The following is a 19,485-nucleotide window of genomic DNA, read 5'->3' as shown; positions in this document are numbered from 1 at the left end:
TCTTAATTTAACTATGTGGTTATAGGTTTCTATTAATTTCTTATCTTTATTTTTAGATTTTGTGTATTGTGTTAACTGTCATTGCTACTGTGGTGTATACGGCTTTTTTGTAGGAACAAGTTGCAACATGAATTCTTCCACTTATAGCCATTTTCTATTCTTTCCTCCCCTTGGATTTTACTCTTCCCTTATATTCAACTTACCCACCAAAAAGAAAAGAAAATTTTATTGGAAATAAAAGTTAGAATTTGAAGGTTTGCAGTTTAAGCTCCCCTGGTTTTATGGTAGATGTGTGACTTGTGTTCAGACTGTATTTCTGAAGAAGGAGGCAACCTCTTTTTTTGTCTGAGGCTTTACAAATGCCAGCTTATCTGAGATCTGGAAACTCATTTTGTAAATCTTGAAAACCATCTTATGATTATATTTGAAAGGATGAGCATGTTATGTTTATATTTGGTTTAAAATGAAAAATAAGTTAAATATTTCTTAAGAAAACAGAGTAAGAGAAACATTTTTAAAATTTGAATTAAGCACATTGGAATTTTTCTTTTGCTTCACAATGTGAGTTCATAGTTTGAGCCATGGTGATTTAATACAATTATGTGATATAATTACAATATAATATCTCTTCTGAGATATCAGTTAAGATTATAAGCCTCATGGAAAAAGACTGTGTATGTTGTCTAGCATTTCATGGTTCCCAAAGGCCCTAAGGAAAATTAATGATGGCAGTTACTTTTACCTCTTTTCTCTCAAAGCAAATCAGTTACTTTTTATTATGTTAAACAATAGTTTTATAAAGCATACTAAAAATGTTTGATCATTTGTAGTTAAAAACATCTAGATAGTTTATACTGATAGAAAACCTAAACTTGTAGAAGACAAACATATTTGAATCATTTGATCCGTGACTATAGCATTTTTCCTTAAGAGTTTTTATTTTTAAAAAAAGGCACTGTTCATGGTTTAGCCCTTGGACCCAGACTGCTAAGACCTAGCCCTGCCACTTACTATCTGTGACCTTAGGCAAGCTTCTTAACCTTTGAGTCTTTGTTTCCTCATCTATAAAGAAAAGTGACTTCTATCTCAGAGGATTGTTGTGAGATAGTATGCACATAGTACTCAGTAAATGTTAGCTATACATACATATATGTATATATAATTGTATTTTATATTGTATTGCATGAATTTTATTAATTTTACAACAGATTAGGGTTTAGGATTGTTATTTGTTTGCACTTCTCAAGCTCTGCACATTCTTTTTTAAAGCAAGGCGTAGAATGTTATTTGACGTTTTTTAGCCTAAAGTTGGTTGACCACGGACAGTAGTTGTATTTTCTGTTAACAACAGCAACAAAAGAAAAGTCTAAAAGTATTTTGTGGGATTGACAAACCTAATATTAGGCTTCTGAAAAACAGAAGATTGCATTCAAAAGATTGAATCCTGGTCCCTTTCTCCAAAGTTATTTTATTTCTTGGTCTCTTTAGTAATTTTTTCTTATATAATAGTTTGGGGATAAGGAGGTGGGATATTCTCATTCTTACGGCTCAAAGTATTAAAGGTGGGATTTTGCCTTTGTAAAGCACTTGGAGTCCTTTAGAGAAAAATCACTATGAAAAAATAAGGAATTTATTTTAAGAACAGCTCCAGGATTGTTGAGACACTTGTTTAGGTATTATGGCCCAGCCTGGTATCTGAAAATAGAATCCTAATGTAATAACCAGAAAGCCCTTAGAGACCATAGCATCCAGACATTTCTTCATTTTATACACTGGGAAAGTGAGGCCCACAGCAGATGAGACTTGGCAAGTCACTGGTAGAGCAAGGATTCTAGGAATTAAAATTCTAAGTCTCTGTTTCTGTGCTTTTCCTAATGCTCCAGAACCTTCCCCACTTCACTTTACTAGGCTTTTGATTATTAATGATTGTTTTCAGAGCTTCTTTGTGTCCTTTATTTTCTAGGACTAGAATATTTATGGTATGTAGACTGTTGTGACAAGAATCAGAATTCTTATGTTCAAATCAATTTAAGAGATCTGATTTAGTGATTTTTACATATTGATATTTATGCAGAGAGAGGATATAAGAAAAAAATAACTTAGGTGTTAAATAAGAATGCTATAAAAACTTTCCTATTATCTCAGTTTCCATTGTTATGTGCTTTTAAATTTTTACAAATGCTTTTGGGGCTCATCAATAAAGTATTTCTTTTCTAATTCTGTTTCAGTATTTTCTGTTATAAGCTCTACCTAATACATGTTTGAAGTTTAGTTTTCCAGATCAAGGAAAGCTAAAAAACTTAAATTTTTCTTTCTTGGGTTTTATCTAGTATAGTCTTCTAAGTGGTGGTTTCAAACTTTACTTTGGCAAAGGCCTTGGTTTAAAATCTCCCCCTCCTCCAAATAAAAAAATATCAGTAAGCTTTGGAGTCTTGTTTTTAAAATGCCATCATGCTGGCAAAATAGTGTCTTGGCTTGGAGTCAGAAGAACCTAGACTTTTTTTTTCCTCTCTAAAATTGTAACTACATGTTTGAGTATTTTTTTCCCTTCTAAATCCTCAAAAAGAAAAGACGTCCAATTAGAAGATACATTTCTTTGCCTTTAGTGACTGTAAAACTAGGTGCCTATATGGTGCAATACACATTGATAGAAGGTGGCAGTAGTATGGGATGTAAAAATAAGATTGTAGTGGTACAGATACATTAGCTAGTCATAGGTATAATGCTTATTAATACCAAAGCAAGAGAGAGCATTTCTCCATCTTTGATATTTGTGGTGAATTAAAATTTGAGAAACACTGAGTTGAATCGAGAGGTTATTGTTTCGGCTTCCTGAAACCATTCTACAACTCTTTCCAAGTATTTTCATTTAGTTTTACCTTTCTATATGTCAGAGATTCATTCATTTTCCCTCCTTACAATGCTTCTTTAAATAATCTTATAAGAAACTCTTAGACTTCCATATAGTAAATTTGTTTTATTTCCTCTTTGCAATTTGACCAACATGTCTGTACAGCTACCCTCAGGACTTTGCTGTCAGAAGTGTGGGGTTTTCATACATTTGGGAGGGTCAGTGCTGGAAGGGTATTTAATTAAAAATAACTATACTGTGCTTCTTTATCTCAGAGTACTATTAATCCTGTAGATGCAATATATCAACCTAGTCCCTTGGAACCTGTGATCAACACAATGCCTTCCCAGACTGCCTTACCTCCAGGTATAGTATAATATTTGGAAAAATGTTTCACAGGTACACTGATGACAAAAAACTTAATTTTTTATGGCAGTTGTAGTAATCTTGAAGGTGTTTTTTTTTGTCTTGTTTTTTAATAAGTAAAAGGAATTTCACAAAATACAGCCAGAAATGAACTGGAAAAATATGATAGTATTTTGGTATTGGGGCTTTTTGAGTACAGTTAAAGGGCTTTTGGTTTTCAAAGTGAAATGGAAGACAAACATGGTTACTTGGATTAGCTGCTAGGACAGAATCCTATGACCCAGGATTGATGGCTACCAAGGAAAACTTAATATACCTTGATCTACTTGAAAGTAATCCAGGAATGTTCTATTTTGTCATATTCTTTATAGCTCTGAATAATACAAATGGTTTCTTCATGGTGGACTTAAAGATAATGAGAAAGGGAGGAATGAAATTTGTGATGCCTACTGATTAGATAGATGTGTATTTTTAGGGATAGAGTAATAAATTTTTTTTTTTAACTGGCAGAGGAGGGCTTAAGGCCAACACCCACTGGTTCCTTTTACCTTTTTGTTGCATCCAACATTTCAGTGTTTTCACTGATGACATAAGTCAGAAATTTTACTGGAAAAAAAGAAACTCTTTTTAAAAATACTTATTAAGTATGTGAGATCTTTTTATGAATTTTTACTCCTTAGGAGATTGAGCTTAATATCTCTCACGAGACTAAAGAGGAAGTACTGTGCCCCATTTTAGATTTTACAAGCGGTTTGATCCTCGGGGGGGAAACAGTTTATCATCCGAAGCATTTGCTAGTTTTACAGAGTAGTTGTACTGAGGTACTGGCCTATCTTGACTAGTCTCTTGATATCCTGCCTAGTGTCTTAGTACTAGGTAGTAGCATATCATCATTGAGTTTAAAGGGGACTGGGGGTCAGAAAGGAGTAGTAGCATGGAACTTGACTTAATAGAATATAGTCTCAAAAACTACGGATCTTCAGGGTATTGCAGTTAAAGAGTTGTGTTTGCTACCAAATGTAAAATAGATAGCTAGTAGGAAGCAGCCGCATAGCACAGGGAGATCAGCTCAGTGCTTTGTGACCACCTAGAGGGGTGGGATAAGGAGGGTGGGAGAAAGACACAAGAGGGAAGAGATATGGGGATATGTGTATATGTATAGCTGATTCACTTTGTTGTAAAGCAGAAACTAACACACCATTGTAAAGCAATTATACTCCAATAAAGATGTTAAAGAAAAAGAAGAGTTGTGTTTGGCTTTTTCTCTAACTTATTTCACATGTTCAAATCTCCTAGAACCTGCTCAGTTGTGTAAGTCAGAGCAGCGTCCATCTTCTCTACCAGTTGGACCTGTATTAGCTACTACCTTGGGACATCATCAGACTCCAACACCAAATAGTACAGGTACAGATTTGTGTAATTCCTTTACTTCTCATAACTGCCCATTAACATTCAAGATTTGTGTGGAGATGGGAAAAAGATTGAAGAAAGGTTGTATATTTTGTATTGGAGATACCTTAGCTCTATCATTACAGTTCCATACATGGAGTGGTTAACTTTGTGATTGAACCAGAAGTTTATTAATAATTATAATTTAAATGAAATAAAATACTGCAGAGTTTTGTGTATTTGTTTACCTTAAGACTTACTTTGAAGCTCTGTATTAGCTTTTTAAAAAAATTTGCTTGAGTTAGATTTATATACTTTCTTACTGTAAAGGAATCAGATAATACAGAAGTATGAGAACAAAAGCTGTAAGCCTTCTTTACTCTTTGTCATTTATACATGTATGTACCTACATACCTATATTATAGTGTATTTTTATTGTTGTTTTTTTCCCTGACCTAAATTAGATCATGTGGTTCTGTGACTTTCCCTTTTCATTTAACTGAGAACATTTAGAGAGCTTTCTGTGTTCATACACTTAGGTACACAACATTCTTTCTACAGCTGCTCAAGTGGCTATTACTGTTTTTCTGCTGATGGACATTTATTTAGGTTGATTCCAAAATTTTCCTATTATAAGCAGTATTTCAGGGAATATCCTTGTACAGCACCTTTTGGCACATAAGAATTTTTTAAGGATAGATTTATTGGTCACATTTTTGCCAATTTTATAAGAAAAAAAGGATACTTGATTTTAGTTTGCATTTTCTTAATTTGTTTAGATTTATGGTCTTTATTTTTTCTCTAATTCACAGGGCTGCTATTAATGTTAGTATAGATTTATTTCTTGTTTTAAAACTAATTAGGTTGATGTTGGGTTATCAGTTGCACCAAATTCAAGGGAGCACTTGGTGCTTTTGTCCCTGTTATCCGGATGCCAAAACCAAAACCACTCTTGAGGACGTGGGAGATAAGCCCCTGCTGTTGCTCCACAGGTTCTTTCCTGGGTGAGACTTTACCTGTGTAATAATGAAAAGTTACCCTCTGATTTTTAGCTAGTTTGAAATTTGAGTTAGTAAAGATGCTGATGTTATTACTTTGGTTTTTAAGATTTAACAGCCTGAGCAGATGTCTCCTTAATTTTGAAAGAAAGCAAGCAACAACAGCTCTCTTATTTGAAGCTCTTGGGAAAATGCTGATAAGCAGTTTGAATAATGCAGTTGAAATGTTTGTCTACCTTTTTTATGTATTTCATTACACTGTGTCATTTTAAAAACAGTATCTGTGTTTTCTTTTGTTTTTTTATAAGGAGGAATTATGTCAGAATTCTGAAACAGACAAAATTTTCCATTTGGAAATATACAAAACCTAGTCAGTTACAGACTTTGAAAAAGTTAGCAGTATTCTTTATGTACATTAATTTTAGGATCATTAATTAGTTATAAATAATTTAGGATAAATTATTTCAGAAGACAGCATTTTAAAAATATAACATTTTAGAGTAGGTGTATTTAAAAAAATTTTTTTAATTAGTGTGTGGTTTGTGTCTTGTTTGATTTTTCAACCTAATTTCTTCATCTTTCTTTCCTTTATCTCTCTCACTAATACATAAAAGAAAGAAAGGAACAACTGAAAAAAGAAATGTTTTCTCTCATAAGGAAAACTCAGTTCTTTTGTTTGCAACTCCCATTCCAACTCATTTTCTTCTTGGATACATTTTCAGTTTTGTGTGGTTGCCTGGACTATTTGCTTGTTACTTGATCATTTGTAATTCCTGGTCTTTTTCTTTCTTTCTTTCTCTCTCTCATTTTTTTCCCCCATTATTTCAGTAAGAGAAATTTATTTATTTCCCATCTTATTGCTGCTATGGGGCGGGGCAGCGGTGGGGTAAGAATTTAAAGTTATTTGCTAAGATGAACTATCTTTGGAATTCCCACAATAAGCTTTGCCTATTTAGGCAGCAAACTTTCAGTGTTATGTTTTAAAAATATCTTTGTGAACATGGCAACTAAATGTGGCAGGTGGATGTGCTCTTTCAACTATTGAACCATAGATAGACACTGGAATGGGACACTAAAAATCCATGGATAGCTTTGGATTCATTTTTACTGCTGCTATTCTCATTTCCTTCTAGAATTGAGGCCTTGACTTTTATATTGCCAGCAGTGACTTAATTAATTTTAATCTACACCAGGCATCTGTAGCAGTTTGGCATAAATTGCCTGAGAGCCCTTAGATATCTGCTCAATAAATACTTGTTAAATTACTTTCAGTACTTCACTGCTCTGTTTGATACTTTTACTGTTACTTTTTATTACTAGACTATGAACCAGATGATTATAGATTCTTTCTCTGGATCTCCATTAGTTTCTATTTCCTTAATTAGACTGTTTAGGAATAGGAAGATGTTCTCCTGGTTCTTTCCTTTTTCCACGTGCTTCCCATGGTAGCCCTCTCTTTTTCTCTGCCCCTGGGCTCTGGGCAACCTGACTTAAACTTAGGTAGAAAAGAGGTGAGGAGTTTGAATGGTAAGTGTTCCCAGCTTTTGTGTTTGCACATGATTGCCAAAACATATTGACTAATATGAATGTGATATCCTGAACAAAACTTTAACATTCATGTGGTTTTTGATATTCTTTCCACTTTGTATTCTTGTTGGTTCACTGCTGCATTTTTAAGGTATCTGGATCTATAGTATAAAATAAGAGCTCTGGCTTCCCGTTGTTACTGGTATCTACTATGGGACTTCTAATACCTTAACTCACACAGTGTGATTATAATCAAAAGAACTCCCTTCCTAATTACAGATGGGGACATAGTATTTTTTCATTTATTTAAAAGGCTATGTCCCATTCTATAATGTGCTTTGCCTTTTTCTTTGTCTAGTTTAAATGTTGATTTCTTTACAGATAGTCTAGGGACTTCTACCAACTTAACTATTTTTTGATTTTAGAAAGGTCTGCTTTGACCCCATCTCCCTAATTTCTTCCCTTCTATTACCAACACTGTCCCCTAATTAAAAACGTTTTAACTTCCTAGGCAGTGGGCACTCACCACCTAGTAGCAGTCTAACTTCTCCAAGCCATGTCAACTTGTCTCCAAACACAGTCCCAGAGTTCTCTTATTCTAGCAGTGAAGATGAATTCTATGATGCGGATGAATTCCATCAGAGTGGCTCATCCCCAAAGCACTTAATAGAGTAAGTAGATGAACTACATATGTATTGAAATGACTCCTGATTTTTAAAAATGTAATTTGATTTTGAGACTGGTGTTAATGACAGACTCCTTTATAAATTATTATTTGGAAAAAGTGAAAAAGACAGCTTATTTTTAATTGGCTTATTGAGCAAAGCTAGTTCTATGAGAATAGTGATTTTACTCCTGATTTAATTCAAATGGTATAATTTTGCATCAGTTGTGGTAACATGCCAGTATTGTTCATTAACTCTGGGCCTTATTTCTATAGAAACAACATTAGGAGAGGGTCAAATGAAAGTGAGTAAGCTAGGAAGTATTACTCACATAAGAGGAGGTTACCGTTACTTGTTCTGTATAGAGTAGAGATATTTGGGTGCCTATAAGCCAGGCACTATATTAGGTGGATGAATGATACAGAGGTGAATAAAGAGCCAGTCCCTGCCCTCAGGGAACTTACAGTCTATTGGGGGAAAAACAAACTTTTAAAATCCAGTGGGAAATATGCTATGTAAGAATAAGCGCAGGACTTCCCTGGTGGCACAGTGGTTGAGAGTCCACCTGCCAATGCAGGGGACATGAGTTCGTGCCCCGGTCCGGGAGGATCCCGCAAGCCGCGGAGCGGCTGGGCCCATGAGCCATGGCCGCTGACCCTGCGCGTCCGGAGCCTGTGCTCCACAATGGGAGAGACCACAACAGTGAGAGGCCCGCGTACCAGAAAAAAAAAAAAAGAATAAGCACAGAAAAAATGGGAACATTTTGAAGTCCTGAGAAGTCAAGAAAGGATTCACAGAGGAGGGAGGAGATGTGATCCATGGTGAGATGTGGATGAGTAGGGAGAGGAGGGACATGGGGGTGAGAAGAGGAAGGAGAAATGGAAAGTGTTGTTCTCATGGAGATGGAACCCTAACAAGAAAGGCCTGGACGCAACGGGAGCTTGGTTTCTTTGAGGAGCTGTAAGCTGCTGAGCATGGCTGAGTGTGGCTGTAGCATAAGTTGTGGGGAATGGTTAAGAAGATACAGAAGAGATTGACAAGGGCCAGGTCGTGAAAGAGTCCTCTTAGCCTTTTATGAATTTTGAATATTTTCTCACAAGTGATGGCAGCTGCTGGTCAGGTCTGCATTTTAGAAAAATAGATATGCCTGAACTGTGTAGAATCGAATGCAGTGGGGATGCATTACATGTAGGAAGACCAGGCAAAACTGGGTAGAAACTTGAGAAATGTTGATAACCTGAGCTAAGGTCATAGCATAGGAATGGAAGGAAGCACATGGACTCCAGAGATACTAAGTAGGCAGATTTTGGCAGATATTGATGATAGGTTTTCTCTCATTAGGAAATATTTGACCTGTTTTGCACTGTTAAATCAAAGCTAGGTATGTTCCATTGCACAGAAAAGGCCTTTACATGTAAAGTCACTTACATGATAGCCAATAAGCAAAGTACTTTTTAGCCCTACTGGTACATAGGTTAGCGGTGGTTAGACTTTGGATTCTGGAATCTTAGAAAAGAATAGGTTCTAAATCTGTTTTGCTTTTAAGGTGTGTGATCTTGGTCAAGTTATTTAACCTATGACATCCTCAGTTTCCTTGTTTGTAAAATGAGGATAATAGTTTCAACTTCAAGAGGTCATTGTGAACATTTAAATGAGAATAATGTCAAGTGCTTACTATGATGTCTGGCATGTATAATAAGTGTGCAGTAAGTGATAGCTGTTATAGAAAGCAAATTAACATTTATTTGCTTCAATGTTCTTATATTTGTTGTAGATGTAGTTGGCTTACTTTTTGCTGGGTATTTTTTCCAAGTCTTCTGCCATCTCAGGAGTTGGTGCTAGTGTTACAGCTTGGGGTTTGCTTTGAAATACAGTACAAATTTGGAAATGATTATATGTGAATTTGCAAGCTAAGTACTGTCAACCAAACTTAGACCTTGAACCTTGGTTTCTTTTAGTAAGAAATATTTTGTGGCACTCCATTTCTCTCGCTCTCTTTTTCTTTTTTTAGAGATAACAATTTTTTTTTTAATTGGGGTATATTTGCTTTACAATGCTATGTTAGTTTCTGCTGTGCAACAAAGTGAATCAGCTACATGTATACACATATCCCCTCCCTCTTGGACCTCCCTCCCTCCACCACCCCCATCCCACCCATCTAGGTCACCACAGAGCACTGAGCTGATCTCACTGCGCTATACAGCAGGTTCCCACTAGCTATCTGTTTTACACATGGTAGTGTATATATGTCAGTCCCAGTCTCCCAGTTCATCCCACCCTCCCTTCCCCCACATGTCCACATGTCCATGCTCTATGTCTGCATCTCTATTCCTGCCCTGCCAATAGGTTCATGTATACCATTTTTCTAGATTCCACATATATGCATTAATATATGATATTTGTTTTTCAATTTCTGACTTACTTTTCTCTGTATGACAGTCTCTAGATCCATCTACATCTCTACAAATGATCCAATTTTATTCCTTTTTATGTCTGAGTAATATTCCATTGTATATATGTACCACATCTTCTTTATCCATTCATCTGTCAATGGACATTTAGGTTGCTTCCATGTCCTGGCTATTGTAAATAGTGCTGCAATGAACATTGGGGTGCATGTGTCTTTTTGAATTATGGTTTTCTCAGGGTATATGCCCAGTAGTGGGATTGCTGGGAGAACAGTATGGCGGTTCCTTAAAAAACTAAAAATAGAACTACCATATGACCCAGCACTCCAGTTCTGTTAAGTGTGCACATGAACTGAGAAATACAGTATCATATATAATTGCACTGTAACTATTCAGAATCTCAAAATTTATAAGGAAAATGATGATATTAATTCAGGAAGTTTTGTTACATAGTAGATCAAATTCAGATTTTGAATGTTGGAAAAGTAAAATATATGTGATTAGGTAAATACATACTGTTAGGACATGAGACTCTACTTAAGGAAGAGAGATTTGAGCCCACAATTTAAGAAGGCTAGTTTAGCAGAAAGAGTTTGGTTTAGCATGTTGGTTTCTTAATGTTTGTATGTAGGGAAATAAACTATTACAAGACCCTTATTAGCAGTTTGCCAATAGAAATTTCACTTTAATTTTTAAAATATTTTTTATGATAGTGGAGTTAAAAGAAAATAAGCATTTGGAAGAAAATTCCAAAGTAAAGGTTATTATTTATTTTTGAAGTGTTAAATCATTGTTTTCTTTAAACAGAATTAAGGACAGTCTCGATCATTAGCTATTAATCGAAACAAAGTACAGTTGAATATCAAAATGGATCATCTGTCTTCTAGAAGCCTGTAACTATATTCAGTAAAAGCTTGATAATAATGTGGTTAGCCTCATTACATCACAGATAGTCAATCTCTGGCCCCAGTTTTAGGGGTTCTCCTGAAATTTTTCTGAAATAGATAAATTTTAAATGCTTACCTGTTGTACCTGTAATAGGCATATCTACAAAGTTACCTGCAGGCTCATAGGCTTTTCTTTTTTCTCCTGTAAGCTTCCTTCTTTATACTCTCCCAGTACCCATCCCTTAACAAATACACAGTTTATGAACCTCCTATTTGAAGGGATCCAGAGTTAAATTCTTTGTCTAGCTCACCCACTCAGGCCTCCTTTTCTCCTTCAATTTCATTCTTTCCTTTTATGCCCTAATCTAGATTCCCAAACTAGTAGGGACTACAGATGTTTTATTTGGCCAGCACAGTGTTTGTTGATTTTTTTGTTTTAAAATTTTTATTTTAATTGGAGTATAGTTAATTAACAATGTTGTGATAGTTTCAGGTGTACAGCAAAGTGATTCAGATATACATTTTCCCATTAAATGGAACTTTAAATCCCTTCAAATTGAGTACGCTAGTGCCAGGTCTCTATTGTTTTATAATCTGGCCCTATTCACATATTTATGCTCTCTGCCTGGCCTCTGTAGGCATTGAGCTTGTGTGCCACCTGCTGGTCATCAGCTGCTACCACTAGTTTTCTAGCTCTCAAGTCAAGTTTCTATCTGACAGAAGAGAATTTGAAAACTTAAGTCCTTTCACCGTTCAGTTTCTAAAGACCTGTAGTAATGATAACTTCTGTGTGAGTTATGTTACTGGGTTTTGCACATTTATAAACTAGATGAAAGTGCATGTGGGAAAGAACTTGTGCTCTGGAGCCAGACATATACTTGAAATGGCTCCACTACTTACCAGTTGTGTGACCTCTGTCCAGTCATTGAACCTCTGAGACTCTGTGTATGATGAGAATAATCATGTCTCCCTTTTAGGGTTAGATTGTTATGGAGATGAACATACACAGTGTTCGGCACATACAAGGTACTCAATAAGTTTTGGATTCTGTTGTTATAATTAAGTTCAGAGCTGTACCTTTTTCGGTTTAGTTTATTTATGATCTTATGATTTAATTCTGTGCAAGTTAGCCCATTGCAGATAAACCTTTCCTGTATGCATGTCATTTTTGTCAGTGTTGCTCTTGTTTTGTAACTATAGTCTTTAAATCCTTTGTCCTGAACGAGGTAAATTATGAAATGGCTAAATGAGAATTTATCCCATTTTTTTCCATTTTGAGCTTTATTGAGCGTTTCACTTGGCCCAGACATAGTTTCTAACCTGAGTAAGGAGGAAAAAAGCACAGCATAAATTCATCTCTGACGTTTGGAATCTAAAATAAGATACATGTTTTAAAGAATCTGAGGTTTTTTAGATCAGTTGATTTAAAAGATTGATTCTATTTTGATGATGTATCAAAGAGCCACAAAACTTTTTGAAGATAATTTTTATGCAGCTCTTTTATTTAATGATAATTGGATTTCTCTTATCTAGTTCTTTTACTCATATTTTCCATTGGCTTTCAAAACTGGTGAGGTAGACATTAGTTATAGTACCTTGTGATGTACACTACTGAATTGTCAAAGTAGCAATATTCAGTTACCTAAGGATTTTTGAAAAATAGATCAAAAGAAGGCAAGTAACCAGGACAAACTATGTTTAAATTAGAATACATATGTTCTAATATTCTAATGTTCTAACATAGGCAGAGCACAGAGGATTTTTAGGATAATGAAACTATTTTCTGCAATACTACAGTGGGGGATACTTATATTACATTTGTCAAAATCCATTGAATGTACAAGACCAAGAGTGAACCCTACTGTAAACTATGGACTTTGAGTGATAATGGCATGTCATGTAGGTTCATCAACTGTTACACACGTACTACTGTCATGCAGGATGTTGATAGTGGGGAGGTTGTGCATATGGGAATTCTGTACTTTCTACTCAGTTTTGCTCTGAACCTAAAACTACTCTTAAAAAAATCAAGCTTATTATTAAATAAGAAATCAAAAGAAGGTAAGTAATCAGGGCAAACTGTGTTTAAATTAGAATATATAATGTGTTTTGCACCTATAAATTTGCAATAAAAGACTTTTATGTGTGTACCATTTTATAAATAATATATGCAGTATGAGAAATTTGGTTTCTGTTTTTACCCTTAATAAGTAAACTTTGATCATTCTTTTGTTAATGTACAAATACTAGTCCTAGGTGTTATAATCATAGCTGTAATAATAAAATAGAGGAATCTTCCTTTAGACCCGTTAATCAGCTCATAATACCACTTACCATAAATTTACTTGTAAAAAGTAATATGCTTTTTTATTTTTTAATTTCAAATATAAGTTTCTAATGACTGGGAAGGGTGTTATTACCAGTGTGGGCTTTTATCAAAGGATCTCAAAAATATAGATATCTTTCTGAGGCTAATTAATAGACTTACCAGTTTTGAGGTTCTGGAAATGGTTGCCAAGAATTATGACATACCTACATTTATGCAAAGTAACAAAATTGGAAAATGAACTCTAGTTTTACATGCAGAGGCAAAATCTTACCAATTTTTCATGGCCTTTCAACATGGCTTGGTTGAGCATACGCCATGCAGAAAACATGAGCCTGATGGGGAGAGAGTCGGAAAGCATGTATGTATGTAACCAGCTAACTTTAAGGGTCTAGTTAGTTTCTGTCAGCTATCTCCATATATTGGTTTTAAATAGATTGGTATCTTACTATGATTTTAAACTGCTTTTTTAAAGAGCTTAAGAAGGTGATTAATTTTTTTTAGTTCCTCTGGATCTGCCTCAGTCTTGACACACAGCAGCTCAGGAAATAGTCTAAAGCGCCCAGATACCACGGAATCACTTAATTCTTCCATGTCCAATGGAACAAGTGATGCTGGTAAGCAGCCTTGGAGAGTTTACCTTTTTTTTCTTAAAAATATTTGTTTGAAAAAAAATGTATAATACTTGGTAACAGCACAGATTGGCCCAGTTTAACACCAGTCTAAGAAGATCTGTTTTATTTTAGACCTTTTCGATTCACATGATGATAGAGATGATGAAGGGGAGGCAGGGTCGGTGGAAGAGCACAAGAGTGTTATCATGCATCTGTTGTCACAGGTTAGGCTTGGAATGGATCTCACTAAGGTAAGAATCAAATTTGGTATTTACTGTTAGTCTTAATGTGTATATGTAGATTCTCAGTGATCGTATGGTGAGTGTGTCTGCAAATGTAGTATAATGACATAACTTCTGTTTATACTTTTGTCTTGTTATGAATTAATATATATGTACCTGAGTTAACTGAAAATTTTTATAAATGGATGAAATAAGGCTAGGATAATTTCATAGAGATAGTACATATGGATTATATAGATTATGATTTGGATTTTATTGGGGGCAAGCATGGAATAGTATTGGCTTGGTTAGTAGTCTGAACAAAACCTAAAGCAGTGTAGTGTGCATGGAATCAAAATGAGCAGAGTTCTGATCTCGGGGTTAGAGGACCTGTGCTTATATCCTACTTCAGCTGTTACCAAACTGTGTGACCTTGAGCAAGTCCCTTTCTCTATGATCTTTGGGTTTCTCATATACAAAATGGACATACAGTGACCTACTTTACAGGATTGTTGTAAGGAATGGAACAGGTAGTGAGTGGAATACTGTATGACACATGCTGAGCCGTATAATTATTGTGGTTCTGGATTTGAATTTGAATTTAAACTGGCACTCTAAACAGAACACCTGATTGATGTAGGAGACGGGTGTATAGGTGCCTGCGCATATCCCCGCCACTGTGCCAAAAGCCTCATCCTCTAACCTGATTCTCACCACAGCACTGCAAAGTTAGGTGTTACTGTTAACACCATTTTATAGATGAGGAAAGCTAAAGCTCATAGAGGTTAAGTAACTTGGCTAAGTCTTATTTAAGCGACAGAACTGAGATTCTAATCTGGTCGTAGATTTCAAAATCTGTAAACTAATCCATAATACTTTCTAGTAAGTGTCTATAATAAAAATTTTTACCCCAAATCTAAATGAAAATGGAAAATTTTTGCAACAAACATACTTGCTGGGAAAGTTCTAGGTAAGAGAATATTTGCAGGAGATTGCCCTAAGAATTTTTTCAGTGATCATTAGATTGATTGCATAATTGCTGGAGCAGAATTGTAACTTCACATTTGAAAGATACAGCTTAATTTTAGATGTTGACATTTATAATATATTTCTTTTCTACACCTTCTACCTTGGTTGATTTTGGTCTTCAGTAATAAAAGACCCACCTAACAGTATCTTGAACAATGCTAGGTTTATTATCTCATGTAATGAGAAGTCCAGAGTAGAGTATTTCCAGGATTGACTAATTCGTAGTGGGTCAACAATGTGAGAAAGGACCTAGGTTCCTTCAGTCTCTCTGCTCTGCCATCCTTAGCATGCTGACATTCACACTCAGACCTGTCTTCCTCATCATTGCAAAATGACTGCTGCACTTCCAGTCATCACATCCTTATGCAAATATGTCAAGAGGCAGAAAAATAATTTCTTTTCATGAATTTTGTTGTTGTAATAGGGAGAACATATAACAACAGTGGCCCATCAAACTGCCAGTTGAATCTCATTGGCCAGAACTAGGCAGGTGTGCACGCCTAAACCAGTCACTGGTAAAGGAGATTAAATGATTGGTTTAGGTTAATCCACATTTACCCCTTGAGATCTGGGAGGGCCCTGTGACTCTTATGGCAACCTATAGCCTGAACCTGAACTGAATGAAAGTTCTGTTAATAGAGGTGTACATAGGCAACCAAAAGTGTGTGCCACAATCAAGTGTGTAATTTTTGCCTCACATAATTTCCTCTGCCAGATAGTCCAGGTTTGGGTTTGGAGCCACTAAAAGTTTAATTTTTGCCAAATTAGCTATTTTAGAAATCTTTATTGGCATAAATGGCTATGATTGCCAGCAGATTCTGAAATCTTGATTCCCTTGTGCATTCCAAAGTATTATTACAATAATGCCTTAAATTTGTATCTCATTTTCCTATTTATAAAAATACTTTCTTCAAATATTTTCTATAAAGAGTTATTTTCCAAATACATTGTAGTGTTTGGAAATACTATAATGTCACATCCCGCTTACCTCATTTGGTCTTCAAAACAATCCTAAGATTTAAGCAAGGCATATAATTATCTTCCTTTTACAGAAACTTGCAGAGGTTGAATTAATTTTCCAGGGCTTCCTCACACCTAAGAAGTGACAAAATAAGTACTTGAATCCAGGTTTAAGACAACCTAACCCAGCTCACTTTTATCAGTGTTCCAGCAGCTTGACATAATGGCATGCATCAGTATAGTGCTAAAAACACTGAAGAAGATGTGTTGATTGAGAGTTCTTAAGAAAACTTTTAAGTAGGGAGGGAAAAAAAATTTTTTTTGGATTACACATCAAATCAAATTTATGGTTTTTAGCCATTTCTTCTTTTTCAAATTGCCTGTTCAGTTCTTTTGTTCATTATTCTACTGCAATAGTAATCTTCTTCTTGTTGATTTGCAAGAGCTGTTTATACATTAAGACACTTAGTCCTGTCTTGTTCTTCAGCAGTCTTACTTAGTGATTTAGAATCTCTGTGTTCTCCAAGAGTGGTAGGAAATTGTACCAAACTTACTTGCCAATCTAAGCATATGTATATTATGAACATACATGTTCTGTGGAACATTTAAACTCTGGAGCCTGATAATAAACATTCTAAATGTTAGAACCACAGTTTTTCTTTTCAAGCTTGTGTTCTATCATTCCTCTTTATATACGCAGCAATATTGGTCCACTGGTCAGTCCCTGTCACACTCATTTTCTGCCCCTGACCCCCCAGTCTCCATGTCTTGTTCTTCTGTTTTTCCCTCTGTCTCTTATAGCCTACTCTCTAAGGCTTTTCTTTAGCACCCCACCTCAATAAATTGTTTCCAAACTTTGCCCTCATTCTGGTTCCCCAAACAGAACATGATCTTTGCCTCTCCTCAATTTCCATGGTACCTTGAGCATCTCTTGTATGATATTTATCACATTCTACCTAAAATTTAAATGCTGGTATTATTCTCTCATACTTAACCTTTGCTCCCTCCATAGCATTTACCACACGATCTTGAATATAGCACATATACAGTAATTACTGCATTTAAAGGAATTTTTACTTACTATGATGCACTACTTCCATAATGAATAATGTCTAATCTGATACACATTTCAAAAACTATTCCTTCATTCCTTTTTTAATTGGTTAATCCTAATCTATCTTATCCTTTTTCCTTATTTTCCAATTTCTTCTTTACTTTCTCCTCTGCCACATTCCCAGCCCCTCAGCATTTTTCTTCATGGGCTCAGCCCCATGATGAAGGAGTTTGTTGAATCCCATCTTTATTCTCTTCTTCATTTTGTTTATTCCTTCAGTTACTTAAATTTTTCTTACTTTGGGGATAGTAACTGAAGATGCAAGTAGAAATAAGTATGGCCCTTGCATTCTAGGAGCTCATTGTTCATTTGCAGACACAGACCCATAAGCAGATAAGTTCCCTAGTGCACCTACGATGATAGAGGGGAAGTGAGCAGGCCCTGCACCGCCCCCATAACCAGACAGACCCGATTTTGAATTCCACTGAATAACAGAGTGGTGAGAAAATTTTTCGCCCTTTTGAGCTTCATTTTGCTCCGCTGTAAAATAAGGATGATAATTTCTTCTTAATGGGATTGTTGTACAGTTTAATAAGATAATGTGTATGTGATACTCCAGAAGGTTCATATAGGTATCAAAGGGTTGCTACTGAGTAGTTGTTGTTATTGTTACACTGATTCAGGGAGCTAAAGGGAGGTTGCAAAGAGGAAGTGACATTTGAACATTCAAAATCTCTGTTTTTCATCTGTTGGGCAGGTTAATGGGCATTCTAAATCAGAACAGTTTGAGAAGTAGGTATCAGAAGCATGCCTGGGCAGTACTTGGTGGGTGTTACTATGATTGGAATGAGTTTTTTGTTTTCATATACTTTTTTTTTTTTTAAAGCAGTTCAGCAATCTGTTTATCTGTAGTGGAATTTGATCCTCAAGGGTCAAATATGTATGTTTTTCAGGTAGTTCTTCCAACATTTATTCTTGAAAGAAGATCTCTTTTAGAAATGTATGCAGACTTTTTTGCACATCCGGACCTGTTTGTGAGGTATTTGACTCAATATAGTAGTTTCCAATTTTTTTAAGACTTTACCCATTAGCTTTCTGCCTTGGCAGGATAGATGGATCCCTTTGCCTTTCAGACATTTCTGGGGAAAAGTGGAATTGAATATTTTGTTTGTATTAGATGCCCGTTTGCTTAGATTATTTGGCGGTGATATTGTTAGGCAACCAAGTTAAACACTTCAGAAAATCTTGAGTGCCTGTTAAGGTAGCTAGGATTTACAGAGCCAAGGCTAGGATCTTATTTGATCCAGGAATTGGTAATCACTGTTAAATTATTTACACTATATCCAATGAATTTCAGTTATCCGAGTTTAGCAAACCTTTCTAAAGCACCTATTGTTTGCCAGGAACTTTGTTATGAGCTGGAAAGGGAAAGAGTCACAGTGTCTGCCTTTGCGGAGTTTACAGACCAGTGTCCAGAGTATAGCCTGATTCATAAATTTCAAATACAAAGCTTGCAATATTAGATACATGTATAAAGGACAGAGCTAATCTAAAGGTGGGATTGATTTATGAGGAGGTGAGTGAGTTCACATTGCTTTTCAGTGGTAGCAGCAATACTTTCTTTGTAATGGGGTGTTCTAATCCGTCTTCTCTGATTGCATTCCTTGGCCTTGGACTGTGGTTTACTGAAGCTTCACAGTGGGTGGGCACATTGTATGACATTGATACATACCTTCTTAATGAAGATTTTAAGAGACCCATTTAACCAATTCCCAAAGGGCAGAAATTCAAATAGCGATGGCACTGTTTAAATTCATACATAATTGAACAAATAAAATGTAAGTATTTATTGGTAACATAAATAAATGGAAAGTATCAGTTATTCATTAGATATAGATTTGAGGTTTAAGGATAGTTTTTAATGTATGAGAATTTAAGCTGGGAGGTCCCTGGAGGAATCACATAAAAAACACAGAAGTACAGCTAAAAAGCCAATAGATAAGATTAAATGGAATTCTCTAACTCCCCAAAAAGGAGGAAAGGAAATATAATGGAACAAAGAATAAAGAGGCCAAATAGAAAAATACCAAGATGATAGAGTTAAACCCAACTATATCATGTTTTTTCAAATTCATTACTCTAAATGTGAATAGCGTACACGCTCCATTTAAGAGAACAGTGATTATAAGA

The 19,485-nt window shown here is 35.3% G+C and overlaps 1 protein-coding gene across 6 annotated transcripts in view; it reads left to right on the top strand.

Annotated features, from left to right (window-relative positions):
• OSBPL9 (oxysterol binding protein like 9) overlaps positions 1–19,485 on the top strand; it is a 167,186-nt gene that overhangs the window by 138,401 nt on the left and 9,300 nt on the right. For all 6 annotated transcript variants that reach the window (XM_060140092.1, XM_060140089.1, XM_060140090.1 and 3 more), the window contains 6 exons: positions 3,127–3,217; positions 4,514–4,621; positions 7,643–7,802; positions 13,922–14,034; positions 14,164–14,282; positions 18,249–18,334. In XM_060140092.1, coding sequence (XP_059996075.1) covers positions 3,127–3,217; positions 4,514–4,621; positions 7,643–7,802; positions 13,922–14,034; positions 14,164–14,282; positions 18,249–18,334 — 677 coding nt within the window. The remainder of the gene's footprint in view (positions 1–3,126; positions 3,218–4,513; positions 4,622–7,642; positions 7,803–13,921; positions 14,035–14,163; positions 14,283–18,248; positions 18,335–19,485) is intronic.

The sequence above is a fragment of the Lagenorhynchus albirostris genome, chromosome 2, assembly GCF_949774975.1.
Source record: "Lagenorhynchus albirostris chromosome 2, mLagAlb1.1, whole genome shotgun sequence".
NCBI lineage: Eukaryota > Metazoa > Chordata > Mammalia > Artiodactyla > Delphinidae > Lagenorhynchus > Lagenorhynchus albirostris.
This window is presented reverse-complemented; position numbering and strand designations above follow the sequence as displayed.